The 27,323-nt window shown below is 42.3% G+C and overlaps 1 protein-coding gene across 1 annotated transcript in view; it reads right to left on the bottom strand.

The window, feature by feature from the left end:
• The window catches only part of ADGRL3 (adhesion G protein-coupled receptor L3), a 348,528-nt gene that overhangs the window by 194,702 nt on the left and 126,503 nt on the right, over positions 1-27,323 (bottom strand). Inside the window, exon 3 of the mRNA XM_068404345.1 lies at positions 26,534-26,643. Coding sequence (XP_068260446.1) covers positions 26,534-26,643 — 110 coding nt within the window. The remainder of the gene's footprint in view (positions 1-26,533; positions 26,644-27,323) is intronic.

The raw sequence follows: 27,323 nt of genomic DNA on the forward strand, positions 1-27,323 counted from the left end.
GCACAAGCAATCCAGGAGGTTCCTGGAATGCGTGGATGACAGCTTCCTTCTCCGAGTGATAGAGGAGCCGACAAGGAGAGGTGCCATGCTGGACCTTGTTCTCACCAACAAGGAGGGGCTGCTGGGGGATGTGAAGCTCAAGGGCAGCCTTGGCTGCAGCCACCATGAAATGGTGGAGTTCAAGATCCACAGGGCAGCAAGGAGGGCACGCAGCCAGCTCACCGTCCTGGACTTCAGGAGAGCAGACTTTGGCCTCTTCAGGGACCTGCTTGGGAGAGTACCTTAGGATAAAGCCCTGGAGGAAAGAGGGGCCGAAGAAAGCTGGTTAGTATTCAAGGATCACCTCCTCCAAGCTCAGGAGCGATGCATCCCGAAAAGACGAAGGCAGGCAAAAACGCCAGGAGGCCTACATGGATGAACAAGGAGCTCCTGGATAAACTCAGGCACAAGAAGGAAGTCTACAGAGAATGGAAGCAAGGGCAGGTATCCTGGGAGGAATACAGGGAAATTGTCCAAGCAGCCAGGGACCAGGTTAGGAAAGCTAAAGCCCTGATAGAATTAAATCTAGCCAGGGATGTCAAGGACAACAAGAAATGCTCCTATAGGCATGTCAGTGATAAAAGGAAGACTAGGGAAAATGTGGGCCCTCCAGAAGGACATGGGAGATCTGGTTACCCGGGATATGGAGAAGGCTGAAGTACTCAATGACTTTTTTGCCTCAGTCTTCACTGGCAAGTGCTCAAGCTGCAAGGCCCAAGTCACAGAAGGCAGAGGCAGGGACTGGAAGGATGAAGAACCGCCCATTGTAGGAGAAGATCAGGTTCAAGACCATCTAAGGAATCTGAAGGTGCACATTTTTGAGAAGTTGTGGCAGTCTGGTGAAGTTCCCACTGACTGGAAAAGAGGAAATATAACCCCCATCTTGAAGAAGGGAAAAAAGGAAGACCCAGGGAACTACACGCCAGTCAGTCTCACTTCTGTGCCTGGCAAGATCATGGAGCACATCCTCCTGGAAACTATACTGAGGCACATGGAAATCAAGGAGGTGACTGGGGACAGCCAGCATGGCTTCACTAAGGGCAAATCATGCCTGACAAATTTGGTGGCCTTCTATGATGGGGTTACAGTGCTGGTGGATAGGGGAAGAGCGACTGATATCATCTACCTGGACTTGTGCAAAGCATTTGTCACTGTCCCTCATGACATCCTTGTCTCTAAATTGGAGAGACATGGACTTGACGGATGGACCAATTGGTAGATAAAGAATTGGCTGGATGGTCGCACTTAAAGGGTTGTAGTCAACGTCTTGATGGCCAAGTGGACACCAGTGACGAGTGGTGTTCCTCAGGGGCTGGTATTGGGACCGGTCCTGTTTAACATCTTTGTCGGTAACATGGACAGTGGGATTGAGTGCGCCCTCAGCAAGTTTGCCGACGACACCAAGCTGTGTGGTGTGGTTGACACACGGGAGTGAAGGGATGCCATCCAGGGGGACCTTGACAGGCTTGAGAGCTGGGCCTGTGCAAACTGATTGAAATTCAATAAGGCCAAGTGCAAGGTCCTGCATGTGGGTCGGGGCAATCCCAAGCACAAATACAGGCTGGGCAGAGAATGGATTGAGAGCAGCCCTGAGGAGAAGGACTTGGGGGTGATGGTTGATGAGAAGCTCAACATGAGCCAGCAATGTGCGCTTGCAGCCCAGAAGGCCAATCGTATCCTGGGCCGCATCAAAAGAAGCGTGGCCAGCAGGTCAAGGGAGGTGATTCTGCCCCTCTACTCTGTTCTCGTGAGACCTCACCTGGAGTACTGTGTCCACCTCTGGGGCCCCCCACATAAGAAGGACATGGACCTGTTGGAACGAGTCCAGAGGAGGGCCACGAAGATGGTCACATGTCTGGAGCACCTCTCCTATGAAAAGAGGAGGGGGTGTTCAGCCTGGAGAAGAGAAGGCTCTGGGGAGACCTTATAGCAGCCTTCCAGTACCTGAAGGGGGCCTACAGGAAAGCTGGAGAGGGACTTTTTACAAGGGCATGTAGTGACAGGATGAGGGGTAATGGTTTTAAACTGAAAGAGGATAGATTTAGATTAGACATCAGGAAGAAATTCTTTCCTGTGAGGGTGGTGAGACGCTGGAACAGGTTGCCCAGAGAAGGTGTGGATGCCCTCTCCCAGCAGTGTTTAAGGCCAGATTGGATGAGGCTTTGAGCAACCTGGTCTAGCGGAAAGGTGTCCCTGCCTGTTGCAGGGGGGGTGGAACTCGATGATCTTCAAGGTCCCTTCCAACCCAAACCATTCTATGATTCAAAACCCCAGCAGCTGCCTCTGTGTTTAAGCCATGGGGAACCTTCTGGGCAAGGTTACAGCGTTGCTCTTGTCATGGCCAACGGGCAAGCAATGCAAGCTGGAACCAGCCCACTTTGCTAGCCTCCAGATCTTTTAGTGGACCTCTCTGACAGTTTGCAAAATACACCTTCGACTGATGGCTTCTGGACTCTCCGTTCGATGCAAAAAGTAGGTATTACACAGCTACTCCCTCCAAACTGCGCCTGAGCAAGTAATATCTTTGTTTTACAGGTAAGGAAGCCAACACAAATGCCAACACCCTAAAAACCTGGCAGAGCAAGGATTAGTGACCTGGCACAGCTGGCCAGGTATTTAATTCACTGTCTATTCGCTTACAGCAAGTTCACAAACTCTCTAGGAATATTATTACTCTATTTTTTAGGATGGCAAAAGGGAAAAAAAAAAAAAAACACGGGGATTTTAAAGTTTGCTCCAAGTCATGCAATGAAGTCAGAAGAAAACTGGACGAGGTGCTCGTGGCACAATCTGTAGTGAATTAAGCTAAATGAAACTCTATATGACATATGCACAGCAGTGCATGAACGTAAAGACAGGAGAAATAAGTTCAATGAAAAACTGAGATAAGTCCAGTACGTCAGAGATCTGGATGTCCCACAATAAACCTCCATTTGCTAAACATGTCTCATTCCTTCCCGAAGCACGAGTGGAGTCAGGAGAAAGCATCCACATTATAAACAGCAAGAGCACATTAAAATCTCCTCTTATTCTCTCTATATGTTTTTTGAGGGGTGAGCGGGGGCTGTAAGAGAACTATGTGTAAGTTTAAAAAAACCAAAACACCTAAATAGGTATTTTAAAATTATTTGTAATTTCCATCCAAAGCCACATGCTACTTTGGATCGGAATTGCAATTTTAAGTTCATCTCAGAAAACTTATTTCACTGCTTACAATTCTGGTAATTTTTGACTGCATCACATCCAAATACAGAGAGAAAATACCAGCCAAAAAGAACAAGGCGTGTTTTCCTAAAGAAAGGGATGAAAAAATCACTTCACAACTCACATTCATGGGGAAAAGAAATACTAATTTTTAAAACTATATACATATTCTCAACTTGTCATGCTGATTCTCTTAAGCAAAGGCCTTCAGAAATAAAAACCATCTTGTTTATACTTGCTCAAAGTTAGAAAAATAATATGAACACCAGATGAAATGTAAAAAAATCCCTAAAACATTGAGTTTTGCCAGGAAGAAAGTTGGCTTTTTCATGGATGTACCTTGTTTTGTTCCTCTTAATCTTATTTTAAACAGAAGCCTCACAGAAGTTGTGAAACTGTTTCTCCGAATGCTCCTGTTATGCATACTGGGATTCAAAACTTAGTCAAAACTGTGGATCAACAAGCCAATGACAGCATTTCCACTGTGGGTGTGACTGACACGACAGCAAAGATACCAGACGAGAATATGTCCTGTTATTTTTGATGGTACTTATCCTACAGCAATATTCCAGGGCCAGAGCAGAAACAGGCAGTGGTCCACTGCTAATGTGATAAAAGACTGCTCTCCCAAGAGCTTGCAAGCTAAACAAACAAAATAGTCAGGGATAATTAAAGTTTGATTAAGATTCCCATTTGGGAACAGTGGCAGGAAAATACTACCTGCTTCACCCAAGGAAGCTGTGGCAGAGCTGGGAAATGGTGCCAAATCTGTATTCCAGTGCTTTAACCACAGTTCAAAATAAAATATGAAAACCTGCAAGCGTAAGGAATGAACACGGATGCTTTCCTTGAGGGATGACAACTGCAAATGTAGTGGTCGGCATCCTTTCAGTGTGGTGTGTGCAGCCTGGCAAGGATGCCCTGCTTGGGTCTTTTTAAGGGTGGTTAGGGGATCACAGCATGGTGATGTGGCCTCCTTTTAGAGAGACACCAAGCAGGTATAAGAGAGAATTTTCCTGTTCCTCTAGTCCCATAGGTTCAGCGTTGTGAACTCCTGTGGATCACATTTGCTCAGGAGAGAGGAGGCAGTGGTCAGATTTGGATGTTGATGTCTTTTCAGTGATCTCAGAGCTATTTTCTCTCAGTCTTGCTACCTACCTGGATTCCTGTCAGCTGCTGTCATCAGAGTCTGGTTGAGTGTGGGAAATGTCTGGTCATAGGTAGATCTCCTCTAAGGAACTGAGAAGGTTTGTTACTTTACAGCATTGTTTTTCAGGTGTTGTCCTGCCAACTGGTCAAGCACTTCCTAGTGACAGCCTCCCCATAGATCTGACTCTACAGTTGGATTTGTCGAGTAGCAGGAGGTAGAAAAGCCCGTAAGAAATGCTCCTCTGTCTTTCTCAGCTCAGCAAAAGCCTGTTTCTCTTCCTCTGAGGGCTGGGCCTGGCCTCAGCCATTACAAGGTTAAACTCCCAGAACAGGCTGCACTTTGGAAAGCCACCAGGAGATGAAAGCTGGTGCAAAACACAGCTGCTCCTCTTTTACACAAGTCAGCTCCCACGAGGAAAGGGCATGGTCTGTGCTCTGGACAAAGTGCCAATTGCCTTCTGGATGCACTTCAACCCACCATGATGCTGGCAAAGGCTCAGAAGCAGCTCCCCCCAGCACTCTGTTGTCAGGGCAGCTGTCTTTGCGTGAACCTGCTGGCAGTGCCCATCCCAGGAGTGGGGATGGCTGAGGAGGTGACAGCCATCATCTCCAGCAGCCAAAGCTGCTGGGGTGCCACCAGCATGATCACCACTGGTGACCCATTGTTAATGAGGTCTGAGGTAGCTGGGGATGGGAACGGGGATGCTGCTCGATGGTCACCGAACACAGGGAAACAATATGGGGCTGGAGCCATGGCCCCTTTGGCAAATGGTCCAAGGGTGCCACTATCCTTCCCATTTCTAACAACAGAGGACCACAGCATATGGTGCTCTCACTGATGCTCCTTCTCCTCCATTCCTGATGTCTGCACAGCAGCAGTCTCTTAGGTTGCAAGGTGAAGTCAAACTGGAAGTTGCTTTGCATGTATGCACATGCCGTAGAGCTACACTAGACTGATGGATGCCAATTTGGTCACGGGGTAGGACACATGCGTGATATCCACTATCAGAGCTGCATCAGTTTGCAGTGGCTCTGGATAAAGGCCTTACTGTTTTATTTCATAGCAATGCCAGAGGAGGCCAAGGATCACCAAGATGTTGCCTTCAAAAAACACAGACCAGAATCATAAGAGTGGAAAACATGACAGCAAGAGCTGGAGTTCAGGATCACTGTGAGACTATGTAGGGGTGGCATTCACAGCAGGGGAGAGCAAAATGAGATGTTTAGGCACTTCAGGAAAATAAATGCCAAGACAGACAAGTACCAGTGGGGTGCAGCCAGTTAGGCCCTCTGTTATGTCCTCAGCTCTGCCTGGCCACGACTGCAAGGGTATCATAATTCAGTGACATGTGTGACATGCACACAATGGCTTGGGAGTCACAGGACCTTCGACTTTGAATTTCCCTACTATAACAACAGGAATCTGCCTATTAGATTATACAAAAAGTCATTTAGCATATGCATGCTGTGAGGACTGAGATGAAAGAAAACATCAAAACCCCCTGAGAGACAGTATGAGAAAGTTCCTTCCAGGAAAGGGTTAAGCAGCTCTGCAAGGCACATCTTGCTACCCCTGCTCGAACAGAGGATAAATGGAGAGCACTTGGTGTGCAGAGAGGACTTCAGCTCTGAACAGTGCAGTCCTTGGGGAGGAGCCCTAGGAACGTCTCAGTACGCTATTTTTTGTTGCTTGCTTTGTTAATAAATCTAAAGGGGACTTTGGGCTTTGCAGGCAACATGGACTTTATTTATAGAGCAGGTCAGGGAAGGCTCCTGCTCACAAAGTCGACAGTGGAAAATAGCACTGCTGTACACAATATCACCACACCAGAGACCTGAGTGTGCAGAATGCTGAGCTTGTTGACTGTAATCTGAATTTCTGCTTTGTCTTCCAACCTTTAGCCACATAATGACTATGTTTCACAAGAGGAAAATAGGAATGGAAAATAGCAGCCAACAGGTTAGGGTATAACTGGGTTTCCTTCCGGACCATCAGGATTCATACAGGTCACACCCAGTCCACACAGCATTTGCAATCATGACCTTCTCTGGCAATTACAGCTTTGCTTCCCTGTTAAAATGCTACATCCAGCAATGATTTTGCAGCTCCATGAAGCATTCCTGATTAGATTTTCAACACTGTTAGACATGAGGTCTCTTGTACAGAACAGTTCCCACACAGAGAATGTGAGAATTGCCATTCAGCAGTTTTCAGTGCACGTTTTGAAGGAAAATAGAAAGAGAAAAATCTTATTTTATAAAAAAAGTGATTTCAGAGTGCTTGAAAATTCTTTCTAAAAAAAAGGCACTTTTTTTTCCACATGTGTGCATTTAAGCAAACACGTGTATAAATGAAACTTTAAGAGTAAAAAATTAACAACTCCTAGCACCACACACATTCAGGAACTGTAAGCCAAAATTAGTGATCTATAGCACCATCACAGGCTATTGCCCTGCAGTTTTAGGGCAAACAAAGGAAGAACAGAGAGAGTTTTCAACTTGTCCAAGATTAATTCTACATATTAGAGTTGGAGATGGGAAAGAGGGGTGCGATATCCAACAGTGTGTAAAAAACCTTCAGTTCATGTCCGACAAAGTCCTGTATTTTAAAGAGAGAAGAAGGAAGAGGAGAGGAAGAGACACATTATGACCAAACTAATTTAAATAGGAAGAATGTTGAGTACATCTATTAGTTTTTCTAAAAGTAATATCCAGCAGATGGAGGAATGGAGAGGGAGATCTCATATCTATGGAATAGAAATGCAGTCTGTAGCACCAACATCACACTGTAAGGCCAAGATTGTTTCCTTCCAGACAGAAATCAACACAAGTGAGTCAGGGCATTAGCAAGAGCAAAACAGGAATGATGAAAAACCCTACATGTCTTGTCCTCCCTACACCTTACATTGCAGTGCTCCCAACTGAAGTATAAAACACCTAGATGCAACTGGTCCAAACAATCTCCATAATCATGGAGAGCTTGCCTTCCCCTAGGATGCTATACGGCAAGCCATGGCATCCCTTGAAGCGGGATCATCAGTATCGATGAGTTCAATGTTTTGCAGTGAACTCAAAAGTAAATGAAAGAAATGATGGGATACTGACAAATGGCAATAAGATCCTATTTGGTTATACTATGTCTATGTCTTTCAGCTGATACAATTCCAGTTCTTTAAAAGCAATTTACTGTGAGAAGTTTGGAACAGCTTACATCTTCTACACTTACCGTCAAAGATGCATGGGCTTGTAATCAATAGGCTTTTTATTATTTTATTTTGTCAATTTGCCTAAAGACAATGAAATCCTAATGTCAATACATTTGGTAAAATTCTACCCCAAGTAAATAGACACAGGATTTGTAAGTGTTGCTCCTTTAGCAGTGAAACAGTGAAGCATTAGCTCTTCTAGATAAAAAGAGAAAGTGTGTCCAAAAATTCTAAATAATGATGACTTCACACTAAATGGAAGAACATCATTATTTTTTTATCTATTATTTTACTCGCCCAGCTTGCTATTTTTCTCACTCATCTTTTTACAATTACTCAGCTGCCTGAGCAGCCAGGAATAGTGCAGGCAGTATGCAATGTCCACTGCAAAGCACCTTTAGCAGGATAACAATCAAACAAGGCTGCATTAATCATCTCTTGCAGACTAAATCTTACCGAGACACGATCGGGTTTTTAAAAACACTTAACTACTTCTGTGTGCTTAGCCCAAAACATTCGGAGCTTTTAGTTCAATTGCATGCTGCAGGTACACACAACAGAGTACTTATATTTCCAGCAGTTCCTTGGTATCAAGTTTTTTTAAGTCCAGGTCAATTAGATTTGGGATCTGGCAGACAATGAAGTTCGAAAAGCTCTTCCAATAGGTACTGGACTACTAAGGAAGCTTTGCCTCTGCACAAGCATGACAGATCAGGCATTTCCCTGAGAAACTAAAACAAATTTTGTTTGGATTTAAGCTAAAAGGATGGCACGAAGGTTGAAGCAGCAGTGATGAAATTCTGTTTCCTGATCTATCCCCATTTCAGGGCAGGCAAGTGCCTGCCCAAACAGCCCACAGGAGCATCCACCGGTCCAAAATTCAGGCCCACATATTGCATTCTTTCCCAACTAGAAAGACAAGTGAGTAAAGCCAGAGTTTTCTTTGCATGTTGTCCAGAGCATTACCCAGTTTGCCATGCTTTTTTACAGAGCTGCCACATATCACCAAAGAAACTTCTCCACTGCAGCACTGGGTGAAGAGAGACACCAGGATGCTCCTACATTTTAATTAACATGTGAAAGAATTTCTAGTTTTTCAAATAAAATGTGTTTTAGAGCAAGACATATTTGCATATTCATTTCTTTAAATGGAACTAACAAGCCATGTACATAATAAAACCTAAAATCAAAGGAAAAAAGCCTGTAACACTCATTTTCTCTTAGGTACCTCCAATTCAACATTTTCTGTAGCACACTGTTCTTTGGCGCTTTAATGCCTGTGCTTTTATAGACAAAAACCAATCATTGCTATTTTGCTTGAAAGAAGACCTGCAGGCTGTGAAAAGAAGGCTCTAATTGAGTTATTTTGTTTTATGAAAAACTGTGTTCTCAAATTCTTTATGAAGTAAATTGAATTTTCTGACTGATGTTTATCATATGTGCAATTGTTTCCAGAAATGAATTTTTAAAACAGTGATACTGGACAGACCACTCAGGGTGAAGAGCTTGCCTTATGTTTTTAAAACTAATGGTTACAGTAAAAATGTCAGTCTGAAGAGGAAGTAACAATTTTGGCTTCTATTGCTAATTTCATAGGTTTCAAAATTGTATTAGGACATTTCATTTATGGCCAGTGTTAATCAGGAGTCATATAGCTGTAGGTCAGAGCAATTATGTGCACTTAGAAGCAAGTCCATCATTTCTGCATATGATTTTTCTTTGTAGGTTAAGAATAGTTTTACGGTGAATATAGACTGTTAGTCTCCAATAAAAGTGTATTTCTCCTTATTTTTAGTTCCATTGCACATACACAATTCATTTTGTGAACTTCTGAAATTCATCACGGCGGGCTGTATTTAAAAACAGAAGTTGTTCTCAGTTTGATGCTTTCTTACTGATCATTAACTACCACAGAGCTGGCAATGAAATCAACCCCCCAATTGTCTTTTAAATGCAGTAAACACATAACTGGGTCATATTATTGCTGGGAATCATCTTTAGCCACTTTTACATCATGTAATTTAATATCCATTTGTAGAAAAGCTGACACGACCACTCTATTCTTGTTCAATATTGGAAAATTTAATTGGCTACCTATTTGACTTCAGGCAAACAGTGATATAAACCAGACAAACTCTTGCCTCTTGACCCAATTGATTGACCAAAGTAAAACATTGGTACCACAAAAGCCATGTGAGCATTAAGTTAGGATAATTCTGCATTCCTGGGAGTGAACAGATTTTGTGTCTCTCTGCTAGCATGATGAGAAAAACTTACCAAAAAAAAAAAAAAGTCTGAGTTGACCGATTAATAGTAAATCCAATGCTCTACAAGCCAATATCCTCCCAGAGCCTTGTCTTCCAGGAGAGCCTCTGCTCCTGAAACGCAAGGTCGACTGCAAAGAACAGCATTTGGATGTAAGAGGCTGAAGCTTGTAAAGCCACAGTCACAGCTGTGCAGGTATATTTATGATAGAGTAAGTGGGACTGCGAGAAATGAAGTGGAAAGAGAATAGAAGGCGAGAGGAAAGGTGAATTTTCAATAACACCTCCCTGAACTCAGGCAAAGGGAAAGGAAAGCAATAAATAATCTCTCTGCAGATAGCTCACATCTCTACACTGTTTAATGCTATTCATACATTTAATTTCCATGGACTCTGATATAATGAGGAAGACAGCAAATCTTGGGTACCTGGGGCTCCTTCCCACACGTACTGATCTACAATGAGTCTGTCAACCTGCTCAGATTTATGCAGCCCCCAAACTACATGGCAAAGACAACCGGCTTCACATCAAATGCAGTAGCTCAGTGTTGGACCAAAAGTAACACAGGGAGGATGATCACAAATGAAGAAGCATCTCTTGAGCAACTTCAAGTAGCAAGATTTGGGTAGCAGGAGGTGCACCTCTTGCCAAGGTGACCATTGGTATCTAAGTCTGCCTCTTCTTGCCCTGAGCTCCAGGGAAAATAAGTCCTTGCATGACTCTCACCACACTCCCAGAGGATGAGGCAGGACCCGTAAAGCATCGGAACCCACCACAAAAACAGGCTTCTACATTGGAAACTCTCTACATCCAGATCTCACCAACAGCATGATACAAGGATTTTGTCCTACTGTTAGCAAAGAGCACTGCAGGATTCATCTAATTTAGTCTGATAAAAGTGAAATAAAATGGATTTTTTCCTAGTAAAATAAATAACAAAAGTAGCGCTTAAGAAACATCTTGGTTAACTTTAGAGCTTTGTTTTGATTTATTTATTTTCTTTGCCTGAAGAGAGAGCTGTGTAAATGCTGTAGTTAAGGGACAGAAATTCAAACTTTACATAAGGGCTTTTTGCCCAATGTCTCTTGACATGCTTCCTTGGGGTTTAGATTGCTTTGTATGTGAAGCATTACAGAATAAGATAACACTGTGTTATCTAGGCACTAAGGAAGGGCTTTGTGCTAAAGAAATTGAGCCAAAATTTCTTTTCAAGGAGAGCAGAGAGTGCATTTGAATAAGCACTAAATTCAGCAGAGGAATAACTAATATGATTGGTTTTAAAGACATAGAAATTAATATTTTGCTGTGTTATGAATGTTAAGTGTGAATTTTAAAAGGCCAGACAAAGAACATACATGCTTTCTACTCCCAGTTTCAGCCAAGATGTTGTAGCAATTTTATAAATCGGAAATGAAGCAAATGATTGGGATTTTATTTTTGAACGGCTACTATCACAAATACCTTTGGCTCATTTGTTCTGGCAGTATGTGCCTTAATGATGTATTTTGCATCATAGCCAGCAAACGTTTCTGCAGCATATTTTGTAAAAGCGATGAAGATTTTTAATGGCCTGTTCTCCACCAAATTAAGCACCAATCTTGCAGACGCTTACACAGTTTATTTGTTTTCAGATAAGGCATGTGCATAGACTTTTATGTCTGTAGTAAAAATAGGCACACGCTCACACAATGTAGTCTCCAAGGTTGTTGGTCCAGTTTCTGAGGACTGCTGGGCTGCAGTCATCTGGATGCAAATGAATTATAGCATTGCTGTCATCTGGATTGCTCTTCAAGAGCCCAGCTTTTATTCTGCAACAGCCTTTCACCTGCTGTATTTAGAGCAATTGTTTTATTTTGAAAAGAAAGCAATGTGACAGATGTAGATTGAAAGGAAAACTGGCTTACTGAAGGAACACACAGTATTTTCTGCAAAGCTAGGCACCTGACAAAGCACCCATTAACGCCATCATGATATACCTCGATCTTAGGTTACTAGCCGGCTCCTTGCAGTAACATTGTATGAACTTCTTGAAACTTCAGGTAAGAAGTTGTGAAGAACTTCCCTGTCCCAAGGCCCCTCGGGAAAGGCTGATTGATAAGTGTGCTGCAAACATGAATTTCACCCTTGACCAGACAGGTGCAGCTCCCACCAAGCTGCGAAAGAGCAGGATCCTCTTACACTGGAATTGATGTTTGCTCAGAGTTTTCCATCATGCAGTATTTCATGGTCTTCATTTTCGGGTTATTAAAATAGGATGTTATCCAACAAGTCGAGGGGAAGAAGGGGCCAGGAAGGTGGTTCCCATTTCAGAAGTGGCAGCTAAAGCTGCTGAGCAGCATGTGTTTCTCATTTGAAATGTATCACTCATTCTTAAAAACAATAATACATACCATCTGTTGCAGCCATTCATAATTGATAAGATTTGGGCCGAGTTTGACTGTGAAAACCCAGTTCAACATGAGTATTGATGTGCAGATGAAGAAGTGTTGCAAAGCAATTCGTTGGAGCTTTCCTTGCCATACATTATAGCCAACAATGGCCAACTGTCTCTGGGCACACACATGGTGCTCTGGAAGCCCCTTTTATCGAGTCATTGAAAAGCATCAGCACCTTCCCATGGAAAAAATAGTTTAATAATTTGGCATTGTTTCCCTCAAACAGTTAATAAACAAATTGCTAGATGTTTGTGCAACTGTGCAGAGCAGTTGAATGTGTCAACAGAGGTATTAAAATGCAGTGATACACCAGGCATATTTGAATAGAATAGAATAGAATAGAATAGAATAGAATAGAATAGAATAGAGTATTTCAGTTGGAAGGGACCTACAACGATCATCTAGTCCAACTGCCTGACCAATTCAGGGCTGACCAAAAGTTAAAGCATGTTATTAAGGGCATTGTCCACATGCCTCTTAAACACTGACAGGCTTGGGGCATCAACTACCTCTCTAGGAAGCCTGTTCCAAGTGCTTGACCATCCTCTCAGTAAAGAAATTCTTCCTAATGTCCAGTCTGAGTCTCCCCTGGCACAGCGTTGAACCATTCTCAGGCGTCCTATCACTGGATATCAGTAAGAAGTGATCAGCACCTCCCTCTCCACGTCCCCTCCTCAGGAAGCTGTAGAGAGCAATGAGGTTGCCCCTCAGCCTCCTTTTCTCCAGACTAGACTAACCCAAAGTCCTCAGCCACTCCTCATAGTACATGCCTTCCAGCCCTTTCACCAGCTTTGTTGCCCTCCTCTGGACATATTCAAGGACCTTCACATTTTTCTTAAATTGTTGGGCCCAGAACTGCACACAGTATTCAAGGTGAGGCAGCACCAATGCTAAATACAGGGGGATAATCACCTTTTTTGATGGGCTGATTATACTGTGCTTGATGCACCACAGGATGCGGTTTGCCCTCTTGGCTGCCAGGGCACACTGCTGACTGATATTGAGCCTGCTGACGGCCAGCACCCCGAGATCCCTTTCTGCAGGGCTGCTCTCCAGCCACTCGTCTCCCACTTTATACTTGTGCCTGACCTTACTCCGTCCCAGGTAAAGAAGCTAGCTGTTGTTCTTGTTAAATTTCATCCCATTAATCATAGCTCAATGCTCCAATCTATTTAGATCCCTCTGCAAGGCCTCTCATCCCTCAAGGGAGTCAACAGCACCTCCCAGTTTGGTATCATCAGCAAACTTGCTAATAGTGCATTCAACTCCTGCCTCCAGATTGTTGCTAAGTATATTGAACAGGACTGGCCCTAGAATTGAGCCCTGAGGAACACTGCTGGTGACTAGTCACCAGCCGGATGTAGCCCTATTCACTTCAACACTTTCAGCCCTGCCCTTTAGCCAGTTCTTCACCCAAGTGCACTGTGAACCTGCTCATCCCACAGTTGGACAGCTTGTCCAGAAGGATGCTGTGAGGGACAGTATCAAAAGCCTTAGTAAAATCCAGAAAAACTACATCCGCCTTCCCTTCATCCACTAGGCACGCGACCTTATCATAGAAGGATATCAAATTAGTTAAACAGGACTTTCCCTTTGTGAACCCATGTTGACTGTGCCTGCTGACTGCATTATTCTTTAAATGCCTTTCAATAGTACCCAGTATAATCTTCTCCATAATTTTTCCAGGAACTGAGGTTAGACTAACAGGTCTGTAGTTCCCTGTGTCTTCCCTCATGCCCTTTTTGTAGGTTGGAATAACATTGGCTAGCTTCCAGTCAGTGAGGACCTCCCCAGGCTCTCAAGACCTTTGGTAGATGATCGAGATTGGTCCTGCCATAACATCCACTAGCTCCTTCAGTACTCTAGGATGTATCCCATCAGGCCCCATGGACTTGTGAACATGCAGCTGATACAGCTGGTCCCTTACAATTTCAGTGTCCACAAAAGGAAAGTCACTGTTCCCACACTCATGGTCCTCTAACCAAGGGGACTGGGCAGCCCAAGGTCTATAAGTATTATTAAAGACTGAGGCAAAAAAAAAGCATTGAGTCCCTCTGCTTTTTCTTCATCCCTATTAGTCAGATGGCCATCTTCAACAAGTATCGGTCCAAAGCTTTCTTTAGACCTCCTCTTGCTATTAACATACTTTAAAAAGCCCTTCTTCTATCTGACACAACACTGGCGAGTTTCAACTCTAATTGAGCCTTTTGTGTCTTCTTCCTGTATATATGAACCACAGCTCTGTAATGTTCCTTGTATCAAGGAAAAATCTGAATGATTGTTTTGTCTACTCTAGAACTGGTTTGAGACTTTGATAGCCATTAAATTTTGTCTCCGAGAGATGGGAGGACAGAGCTGCCCTCTTTGAGAAACAAATGCCTTTGCTTCGCACTGCAAATATCTCTCCCTATTATCATCACTGCACCACAAATTTCTCCACTTACAAAATCTGAAGGCTCAGACTCACTCTGTTTAATAACCAAGGCTGCAGAGATTTTAGCACTGCCCAATTTCACTCTGTGCATCCAAATTCCCTCCAGGTCAACAAGAAAACTCCGAAGTGTTTCAGTGGGCTCTCATCAAAAGCATGTGCTCAAAGACAACTACCATACCTTTATTAAGCCTGTTTTTTTTTTTTTAAAAAAAAAAAAGGGAAAAAACCCCCTCCAAAACTTTAGACACTAATTTAACTTAAACATGACAATTGAACCAGGACATATTTTTAATGGACTCTACTTGAAACACTGACTTTTTGTTTTCAAAGTACCAGCCACAGAATATAGATTTGTCACTTTATGATAATTACTAATATTCTGCCCCGTCAGAGTAATCTGGAACATATTTAATTATAGACTTCATTGAAAATGTACATGGCACACACTCACTCTTCTGAGTGAGTCTTTAAGCGGACAAAAGCCCATTTGTTCCTTCTTCGAAAATCTAGCCTCAGCACATAAAGTGACCCCCCAAATCAGGCCTCTGTTATTTGCGTATAGCATATATAAAATGAAAGCTGACATTCCTCAAGCATTTAAGCACATGCCTAGGTATAAGTGTCCCAGTGGTCTCAATGGGAAAAGCCCTAGTGAAACCAGGAGTACAACTGTGCCTCATACAAATATTCATGTGGTAAATTTATTCCTGCGTTACAGCTTGTGCCTCTGCATCTCATCTCCTAGTCCGTATCAAAGCTGACTCAGGTGTGCCTGTTTGTACTGCAGGTACTCCCCACCCATGCACCCCGCCATGTCAAGCCTGTGGCAGTACTTGATACCACCATATTTTCCCTGCTACATTTTAATAGCTGATGCCTCCCTATTTTCAGCTCTATACTGAGTATCGACTAACAGTCTTTCCTTTTTCAGGCGCTGCCAACCTGAGTATAAATATCCAAAGCAGCAACAGGATACGAATAAAATTATACTTGAAACAGGACTAATTTCAGCCTATGATAAGAAAAAGCCCCCCAGTAGCAATACAGTGTAATTTTATACCAAAGAGAGCCACTGGCCACTCCTTTCTGCCCTCCCAAGCGAGGCTAGAATATCATTTATCTTACAATTTCAATGTTTTGTGCCAAGTCTTACCAATAAAAAATATCTCCAACATCACCTATGCACGGTTTCCTGATTTTTCTTCTCCTTAGGGTCAAATTTTCAAACTCGAGTCTGCATTTGCTACGTGGACTTTACATTCCCCCCACCCCTTCAGTTTTGCTGCAGAAACGTGGAACCGTTCTTTAAGGTCATATTCAGAATAGCACTTAAATGCACGATTTGTTGCTTTAAATAGTAACATAGGTGGAATAACTCCAGTGTGTTTCATATACAGACATTAAAGGCAGATTTCCAGGGGAACTTAGCTTTCACTAGGGCACCTAAATATAATGGGCTCATTTTCAAAATCCCACAGAGCGCAATAGCTCCTGTTCTGTTTAGCAGATCTGAACATCTGAGGTTTTGAAAGCTTTCAGGTGTGTGAGTGTGCATCTGTGTGGTCCCGCAAGCCTCTGCAAGAGCTTAAATTGAAAAATGTGCAATTATTAATTTTTCAAGCAAAAAGGACAAAGGCCCGACGCTGCCTCTCCTGGGATAAAAAGAAAGGACTCGGCTGGATTACACAGTGATGTGCTAGCCCCAGCCTCTGCTGAACTAGCGTGTGCTCTCCAGCAAAGGACAAGACAATAGTTTCACTCATAGACACTGTTCAACACACACAAGGGAAAGAAAACAGAGAGTTAATGAGGTGCTGCTGAATAATACTTTCATGGAAGCAGAGAGAGAAACCAGGTAGATGTCATCTGCAAGGTAAATTAAAATTATACATCTCTGAGGATTATCAGTGAAAATTGAGATCTGGAAGGAAATTTGCTTTTGATATTGGAAGGGATAAATACCCAATGAAAATCCTTTTACGTGGGTCTGTAGAGCGGAACAGAGAAATTAAAGGATAAATGAGATTAAGGCATTTTTTAAAACTACATTAGACATATTTAAGTTACCCATGGAGGGCAAAAAAACTTTGGAGGAGGAGATTAGTTTAGACCTTCAGCAATACATTCACCTGGGAAATCAATTGGAATAAATCTTTTCTAGTCCAAACTGGTCATTGCTCCCCCCACCCCCAAAAGCCAGACACACCCCAAAAAAACCTTAAGAACATTTCTGCATAGCCCGGCAATCAGCCCAGGTAAATTACATCCCATGTCATTTTTTTGGTGAGGTTTGGGATAGGAAACCTGTAGGCATAAGTTGATTTTTTTTTTTTTTTTTTTTGCAAAAGGATGCCCTGGGGAAGGCCCCTTTGCCTTAGCCTCCCACAAATCCTCCTCCCATTTAATTCTTCTTGGAAACAGAGAAAGAAGCTAACCAAAATCAAATGCTATGCAGTCTTTGTTTCTGTCTCCTTTGCCAGAGTTTGAGGGACATACAACTACTGTGGTTTCATGCAGGCTTATATTGTTATTAAAAGTCAACTGGAAACATTGTTAGCAAGGAAAGCAGAGGAAATGAGGAAAAAAGTAATACATTCAGATGCATTTGGCTCTCTTCCTGGGAGCCCTTTTATTATAAAGGAACTCAACAAAGTTGTATTTTTAGATCTAGAAAGATGCGTTTTTGTATTTCAGACACCAAAGGGATTTGCCTTAATACACTCAAACTTCCCCCTCCTTCCTCCTGCCTCATGTGCTAGAAGAAATGAACTTCAATCCTCAACTTAACCACTGCATACACATATTCTGTTCTCCTCATTGGCCAGAATAAGAACCAATAAATGTATTTCATTTCTTTTGTGGATTTATAATAGCACCTGGCAAGGATGGTCTTAATCTCTTTACACTGCTTGCACCAATGAAAGAAACCTTTGCAATCCTTCTTGAGAGAGAAATGAAAGGATAACAGGAAAAAATCTGTAAAAATAAACATTATCTCCATGAAGATCTGTTATAAAATGTATGAAATCCATATCAATGTCTCCAGAAGGTGCTTGGCACAATAGTGCAATTTAGACAACAGGTTATTAAAGATGGAAATAAATATATTCCTCTTAATGACAACAGAATTGTTCCAAGACAATTGGGAAGTATGGGGTCATGTTTAGACAGCAAATTGGTGGCAAGTATCTAGTAGTAGACCTGTCAGAAAGAGATGAAAAATACAGCTTGGTACAAACGACCTAAAGCCAGTGGTTTCTTCCCGTTGGTACTCCAGACAAGCATGTTTGCAGGGGTCAGGCTGCTATGTTTTGTCAACATCTTTGTTAAGCAAACACAAATCTATCTCAGACATTAGAAATATGCTCCACTTTTTGGATGTGGAACCATCAGCTACCAAGATGGGAGGATTGAATCTTATCAATACAGAATTTCATTCTTCTTTCTGCCCCATATTGGTTACAATTTCCATTTTAGCTGAGACAGTATCAGTTATTTACTATGCTAGAAATGGGTGTGACAAAGACTAATTTCTCAAAAAAAGCTAATGACTTCAGATAGCCTCAGGTCACCAGGAACATGACCCAAAGTTTGCTGACACTGAAGGAAGTTTCCCTGTGATTTAATGACCTTTGATTCAGACTCAAAGGCCAAAGGCATTCAGGCAACAGAAAGATTTTAAGCAACTTTTAGTTTAAATGGCTAAACTCAAACCAAACACTTTCTCACTAGAAATTCAGCTGCTGTGGGACAAGATTGGAAAGGAATAAATGGTGCAGAGAAGCCACACAAGGAAGTAAGTTACACCCTTATATTCATAGTCTTCATAATGTGAGATGTTACACTACTCATCACAGTTTTCCACATTCAGCTTCCATAATAAACCAATTTTAGAGGCCCTAGGGAGAATTGATGGGGCTCTACATCAAGAAAAAACATCAAATGTGAGAAACACAAAACATATCTATGATAAAGTCTTTGACTTCATTGAAGTCTGGATCTCCACATTGCAAACTTTGTGAGCACGAGGTGCTGGTGGGGATAGAGATGTGAATTTTGCCTCTCTTGCTCTACTACAGAAACCTTTTTATATTCTCTAAAGAAAGAAACCTTCTCCCAGCTGTACTTGCTTAAAAAAGAAATCTAATAAAAAATCAACATTAAACTAGTGTCATGCTTTCCATGCTCCCCCATTCCCTTCAGTCTGTGAATTTTACTCTTGCAAATTTGTCACCAGTATCCATTTAACTTTCCACCTACTAAAGTATTAATTGGAAGGGAAAAAACTAATCTCCTCCTTAATTACATCTATCATCAGAATACCCAAACTTTCACACCAGAACATGCCATTCCTGCTGTTTCTCTCACCTATGTTCAATGTTTTCAACATCTCCAAAAGATGCTCAGTGTTTTCCAAATCAACGGAAAACGAAGTTCTGAATTTGCCTCAAAAAATAAGTAAATAAAAATATACCTTTCTCGTCCTAAGCTTTGGTGTTCAGACCATGGGTGTTTAATTTGTACCTTGTGTAGCCCAATACGCCATGCCATTCAGACGCCTGTCAGTAGAGCATGTTGCTGGCTGCTCCACTCATAGTTCATCATGTAATGGGTTAGTTCAGCCTTCAGTTAAAAAAAGCCATTTTGTAATGTCGCAAAAAAGTATTTTTCTTTGGAGTGAAAATGACAAGTCTGGAGGTAATGAAATTTTTATAATAGGACTGAGAAAATGGAATATACAGGGGTGTAGGGCATCCTTCTGTTTACTTGCGAGCAAATTAAACTCTCCCCTGCCACCTCCTGCAACACTTTGATTTTCATTGTGCTTGAGTGCAAGATCTTCAACAGCTATGAAGTTTGTAGATATCCAGCTTAAATGTCAGGCTTCATTTTAAGGTTTACCTCACTTCCATGATTAACTAGGAGTGCAATTTTAAAATACGATGGGCAGAGAAGTGACTCTCAGACATTCATATGACTGAAGTTACACTTAGTCACTGCAATGACTCTTCCATAACAACCTGTTCAGCTGGTAAGCTACCAAGTTATTTTTCTAAGTGGTATTAATACATGTCCATCAAATTATGTCCTTACTGACTCTGACAGCAAATGTGCACCCCATGATTAGCTGACAAGTTCATAGGTGCCCAGGCTATAAGATTCCAACTCTTTTCCCCTGCAGCACCTCAGATATAATACAATTAAGCTAAAGCGCTGTGGTGACTTTTCTGATAAAGATAGCACATGCGACTCAAATATACATGGGAGCACAGCCTGTCGTGAGTGGAGATATGATTTTCAGAACCAATGCGTGGTGTAAAGACTGAATGCATCAGTGAATAGAGGAATTTCAATATTTTAAGCCTAGGACTGGGGAGTGGTGAGCTAGTTCAGGAGGTGATCAGCTAAATACTCAGGAGAAACAGTGAAAAGAAGAGATTACTTTTCACCCAAGGGCTCATACTGGTACAAGTGGGAGACATGAATAAGTCTCACACAACCTAGAGGAAAGGACTGAGATTACAGAAGCATGCTGAAAATTATAGATGGAGCAGGTAGTGGTGGCCTTCGTGCTATGGAAATTGCCTAACATTTATGTAACTTCTCCTCACAAGAAAATCCATAGTGCTCCTGCTGACAGCAGACCTTTAAACCAGTACGCATTACAGGCACACACACATGAAATCACCTTGTTCCTTTAATTTAAACCAAACTCATCTCAGATTTAAAAATGAACCACATTGTCATATATTTTACTGTGTCTCACAAAAATGTCCTTTTCCCCTCATCTCAGGCTACTTTCAAGTTTTCAAACACCTTTATTTCCTCCAGCTCTCAGCACTTAGTTTTCCTCCCCTTTTTGAAAACTATGCACACACCTATGCGGATAGCTCAGCCTCCAGGTTTGCAAAGCCCTGTAATATCAGGTTATTTTAATTAAGGGTGCTTTCCAACTGGCTGTTGTATAGGTGCACTCTCACCAGAAACACACGGTGAAAGGAGACTGATAGGGGAGGTAACACGTCCTTTGTTTCTGCCTCCACAGATAAAGAACAAACAAGCAAAGCTGGGAATTTCATCAAATACAAAAAAGTGTTTTTTTGGCTGCAATGCACAGGAAATTGTATGCCTTGGAAGAAAGGCAATTTGTCAGCAGGATACAAAGTAAAGATTCTTTGCTCAGAAATAATCATAATGGGCAGTTAGGTCTAGTGTTTTTTTGTTGGTTTGTTGTTTTTTTTTAAAATTATTGTTCCTAGCCCATGCACACAAAACATTTATTTAACTAAATATAACAAAGGATGCCTGGCTTCATGGGGGAATTCACTCATTACTGATCAAAGCACCAACAGTCCAGTTTAACCCCTTGGGAATGCTTGCCATTTTCACAGGTGGACCCCAGGGGGCCAAGTTCTCTTGGGAAAAGAAAAAAAAAAAACACACAAAAACACAGAGTGAAAGAAAACTGGAGAAACCGCAAGTCTATTTGTTTAACAAAACACAGCACTGCTCTTGGTGGCCAAACACTGCTTCTCAGCTGATAGGGAAGGCTGCAAGAAAATGCACACAGGGAAAGCCTGGAGGCCACACAATGGTCTTACAGCACTCCAGAAATAATTAAGAACCGTATTCTTGGAAAAGTGGTCTCATTAAATTGTTTTCATATTGCAATTTTCTGCCAGCTTCTTCCCCCTCTTTCCCTTTCCACCAGCAATCTTTGAGCAATGAAAATATCAGTTTGCTTTCTAGTGCTTGTATTCTCTTAAAAATGTCATTATTCAATTATCTGTCTATTCGCTGGCCCTAAGGTCCAGTGGAGCAGATATTGTGAGCCTTCATTTAATGTTTTTAAATGCACTTCAGTCCACTTGTGATACAATAAAACTTTATTGAATTCTGTTCCCACATCACAGTTACTATCCCTCACTTTTATTGATATGTGAGCCCATCTACTCTTCTGTCAGCAATAAAAGGAATATTTCTAGCAAAGAAATGACCTTTCCTTCCATCAATGCAGCAATTGGGAAATGTGATTTCAGGTTCCATGTTTAAAAAGAAAAAAAGTCTTAAGAAAAGAAAAGATGAACCACGTTCAAGTGTTGTTCTCCTTCCCCTTGTTAGCATTAAAGAAGCAGGAAAATCTCTGTAACCACCAAAGATATTTGGTGCCTTCGTAACATTTATTAGCCTGTTTATCCAGAAGAACGGAAAGGAAGGACAATTCATCCTTCCTCAGAAGCCACGAACATTCTTCCCTTGCAGGAAACAGCCCTCTGAATAGATGTCCCCAGTATTAAAAGCTGATGGAAGACTTGTCGCCTGGGTGCAAGGCACGTTATCATCACAGTGGGATATGCCATGCCCGTGGCCCAGTCTCGCTCCTTCCTGCTGCTGCCATCCTTTCCATCAATGCAGCAATGGGCTTGTCCTCGTTGTGCCCCCACCTTTTTTCCACTCTGTCCTGCCCTATACCTTACATTTTCCAATTCTCTATTAGAAAAGACTGTTTCTGAAGGACAACAGTGCAAAAATTATTCTGTGAACTCCAAAACCTAGAATCTAAGGAACTGAGAGCTCAGGAAAAACTGAAGGTAAATTTGACTTAGCTAGCTAAATCCTCTTTCCAACACCATGTTGGATCCTCAGGAGCCTGAACGGTTGTCTCTAGGGGAAAATAAACAGAAAAAAGGCACTCCAAAATACCTCTGTGCTTTCAACTTGTTTTTTTTTCAAAAGCAAAATAAAATCTAAATGCAGATAACCCCTAAATTTCAGTCAAAGCGAGTGGGAGATAGTTGCTCACACGTTGGAAAATCTCCCCCTGTTCTCACTTGCGGTGTCACCCATGCAGGGCAACACCGCTTCCACGGAGCACGCATGCTCAGGAGAGTAAAGGGAAGGAGGCTTATCAGCCTCAAGTGGGTCATTCTTTCTCTTCATCCATGTCAGAAATACATGCAGGACTACTAAAACATGGATTGTTTGAGCTGGGATGTGTTACGTGCATACAAAGGCTGTATTTGCACAGGGAAAACCCAACAAGTTGGTTCAGATTTATGAGATTATGAATAGAAAATCTGGCTGCTCACATTGACAACTAAGCAGCTCTCCCATCACCACTGGTCTTGAAAAATTGGACTCTCTTGCTTGTCACTAGTCTTGTGTACAGCATTGGATAAATCACTCATCTGCTTTCTGCACTGGCTCTTGAGTAAAATGGTAAGTCCCTTAGCACAGTACAAACATGAAATAAGAAAAATTACACTCCTAGATGTACTGGCACCATGACAACAAGACTGTACAAGCACCAGAGGAAGATACTGAAGTGTTTCTGCAATGAGAGTGTTAACCTCGCTTCACAAAACCGCCTCCGCCACTGCTGTTCCCATTACTGCCCTGTAAAACTGCCCCATAAAGGGAGAAGGGGAGAGGGAAGGGAGGCACTAGGAAACAAAAACAGAGTACTGGATCAAAGGCACCCTCGCAAAGTGAGGTTTCTCATACTTACACACAGTGTAATACGGACTAAAATGCAATTTCAGACATCTCTCTGTTACGTGTCATGTGTCCACAGCTCTGGCAACGGCAAACTGCATGCTGCAGTAGTACATATTTAATAGAAAACCATGGAAAAGCTCTCTTGGTCAGTAATAATTAAAAGAAAATTCAATTTAAGAAAACTGGAGTGGTAATTTCAGTATTTCGGAAAAAAAGGGGCAGTATTTAAAGCAGGTGTCAGAGAAATAAACACCACGTGCCAAGGTCTGCTTTGAGAAAGACAAAATTAATTTGGTGACTTTTTCTGATACTGGAAAAACAGGACAACTGATGCCACTGAAGCCTGTCAAATTAGGCCTGTTATCTTTTCACCTGCTGAAATCACCTACTTTTCACTTGCTTTTCATTGTCAGAGGGCAACAAAAAACGTCCAGAGGTCCTTGGAATGACTGTCCATTTTTGTAGACGGCATCTGCCATCACATAAACTGACCACAGGATCAGGAAAATGAGGAGAGGACTGGGCTATCTGTGTAATCGTCTGTTATCTTCCCCACATGTTGAGAGTAACTGCAGCCTCATGAAACTCTCCTTGTCAGGGATATCTCTAGTGAACACACAGGAATGCGGTGCGGAGGGTAATATAAAGGACATTTTAAAATATATGAGCTACTGAAGTTAGAAGAGGTTTGTTTTTCCTCCTCCTGCGAGGAAAGGGGGATGCTTTCCTCTTGAAAATGATACCAGTTACTGGTGGAAGAGTTAATAAATAAATAAATAAATAAAATCGCAAGAGGAGCAGGCCACCCAATGGAGTTTTAAATCTTCCATAATTTTCCTCCGAGGGAGCGTATACACTAGCACTACATTGAGTATAAGCGCCTAAGGTCAATCCTAACAACATCTGTTAAAGATGACTCCTAAACGCTCCTCTCTTGAGACGCACATGCGCTCCACTCTGCTGCTGAGCCAGCACTTGGGTAAACTGTCTCTCTCCGTCCATAAGGAATAATTTGAAACCGTAAGGAGTAACCCATCCAACCAGATGAAGCAAGCTGGAATTGCACGCAAGTACAAGTGCCTGCTGAAATATTAATTCCTTTGTTATGCAACTGCTGTGTTTCTTTAGGAGACGGCCATATGGCAGACACCACCATTCACCAAGGGCTCGGTGCACGAAGCCACTGAGGAAATGTCAGCAGCCAAGGAAGGGTTTTCCCCAGCAGTGAGCAGTGCTGTGGAGCCCACAGAGCCCACTCCCCTCCTCCAGCAAAACACCATGCAAGGTGACTGGGGGTGGGTAGTGATGCTAAGAAAGCTGGACATGAAAGGATGTGAAACAGCCCAAATTCAGCTAGAGGGGCTGAAGCACGTGGGCAACGCAGAACAAGCAGCCCAGGAGATAAGATCCTATTTTACAACGTGCTCGCCCCTTGTTTCCTCCCTATAACTCTACTCGCAGAGGCAATATATTTGATTCACAAACAAACGGAGGAAACAGTCATCAAAGCTACTAACTTAATTGCAAAGGCAGCATGTCTTATTATCGTTTTCCTCCCCACATTCAGATCATTAAAACATACTCAATCCCCACTGTACATTTGGTACTGAGCAACCTCTCATAAGCATTATTTTACATCTTGTACACAGGGCCAATTAACACCTCGGGGCATAATATTCACATATTACCTTTCTCACAAGGCACCACTATTCCTTTTTGTTTTATATGCAACAAAGGCTACGGAGGGGTACTAGGTAATGACTATTGCTTTAGCAGCCCAGTCTCAGGAGAGAACTGCATACCCCATGCAAATCACAAATCACAAAGAAATACAATCTGCTATGATAAGCAGAAACCGATCTCCCCTCGCCCTCCCCATGCACAGTGTCATTTGTAAAATGAAAGACCTCATTTAGAGTGGAATAACTCCAAACTTAATTTGGTATGAGCTTGCTAAGGCAGACCCTAAGTCACTGATGTCACTCTTTCCATGGGTTTAATAGCTCACCTCATAAAAAATATTCCACCACTGCATTTAGAAGCTTCACATTTTTGTTTAGAAAAATCAAATATGGACACGTCAAGCCCCCCACCAGCATAGAGACAGAGTCCCTCAGCAGACAGGGTCCCCTTTGCTCAGAGAGGTGGTCTTAGCTGCATCCCTCACCTTGAGGTTTCACAAGCAAAACCCTGCACAGCCTTTCCACATCGTGCCGGCAGGCAGGCGGCCACCTCTTGCACGAGGGACGGGGACCACCCAAGGGGCTGTAAGTTCTTGCTTCCCCTCCGGACGGCATGTCTGTCATTTCTCAGCAACGTTTGCTCGCCTGCAGCCTGTGCTCGAGGCAATGAAGATACTCTTAGTCCTTGAGCCAAATCCTGGGTTTCAGCAAACTGAAGTCTCCTGCTGCTCTCTCAGTACAACTCTGTGGCTCGAAAGCCTGTACCTGCTTTATTACTTTGAGAGGTGTGCTATGAGCTTTGGCCTACTCAAACTGAAAACCTAGAAATAGTGCTTTTATTCACCGCTCAACCCTTTATGACTGCTAATAAAAACTGCTCTCCTAGTATTACTGTTGTTATTTCTTTTTTGAGATATGCCATTTTTGACAGTAGGACCATAACTGCGTCTAACAAATTCGGTTTCTACAGAAAGCAAATTCTGAGGTACGCTTAACTTTTTGTAGCTCTGACACTTCCTGTTCAGCGCATATTGCTGTAATCCCAGATGACTGTCTTTCCACCCTCAAAAATCCAGGCTAAATGGCTTGCTTGTAATTTGCCTTCATAACTTTGGAAGCTTATAAATTAGTATTTTCTATCATCAAACATGAAATTTCCCAAAACAGCTTTCTACCTCCTCGGCAATACAATACTGTATTTAAAGTAATTACCAAATGTCACCGGTTACATGGACATGGATCAGTCAAAGCGCACTGCTATACAATTACAAGCATAAAACTCTGGAAAGAGAAGCTATAAGCTAGCAATAGTGCTTCATTCTTCTGGTCTGCTTTCACTAACGGGGCTTCCCAAGTTTTTTCCAAAAGGTGATATGTCACTTTTACACTGTACAACAAGGAAAACATGGGGCACTATTATGATATTTTTAACCTAAGCACAAACCTTGCACAGAGGACAATTTTTCGTATCTTATCAGCTCAGTCTCATATGATGCATGTGGTTTGTCACTGAGCGTTTACTGGCCCTGGGGCAACAAGAGACAAGCTCAAGGCTAGCCCAGTCTCCACAATCAATCAGATCCCTATTAAAGAAAAAATGCAAATTTATCGAGATACATACTGTAAGGGACACATTCGTACTGCACTTCCAGGTACTTGTACGTCCCAGGGCAAGGGTCTGGAAACACATCAGGGCCAGCAACAACTGCACATTGGGTCCGATTACTGCATCTGAAAAGCAAGAAAAAAGAGAGTTAGAAAACAGTCCAGACAAAAGGACAGGTCAAGAGGTTGAGCAGCCCCTCCAGCATCAACAGGAGTGAAGATGCAGAGGCCAGGACTTCAGCATCAGCTGGGGAAGCTCGCCAAAGTGCGTGCAAAGGCTGATGGTAAACACCGATGTCTTCATCAGCTTATTGCCAAAAGAGAAGAGGCATGGTGGCACAACCCCTTCCCCTCCAAGCAGTTCTTACAGCACCAGAAGCTGTTTCTTTAAAACCAAACCAAGAGGAAGATTTAAAAAAAATTATTACAGGTACGTAGTCCTCTAATTCTTGAAACCCAAACTCCATCACAGTGACCTCAAGTAACCTTAGCAGCATCTCCATCAAATGAAATGCAAAGACTAAACCAACATTTGTGGAAAAAATAATCATTGTATATTTTATAGCAGGCATAACAAATACATTTTAATATATTTATAAAGTGTTTCTACAACAACAGTCATCTTGAATAATGCTGTTTAATGTAAAGCAAACACTAGAAACATCAACACTTGAGTGGAAAAGAAAAAATCACCAAATAAGCTGTCTTAAACCCAAAATAGTAGTTTTTTGTATACAGTCAACATGCATTAGTTATAAATGGCTAAGTTTTATTCAATCATTCTGCCCAGCATGGATGCATCTCCT

This window comes from Nyctibius grandis, chromosome 6 (assembly GCF_013368605.1).
Source record: "Nyctibius grandis isolate bNycGra1 chromosome 6, bNycGra1.pri, whole genome shotgun sequence".
NCBI lineage: Eukaryota > Metazoa > Chordata > Aves > Nyctibiiformes > Nyctibiidae > Nyctibius > Nyctibius grandis.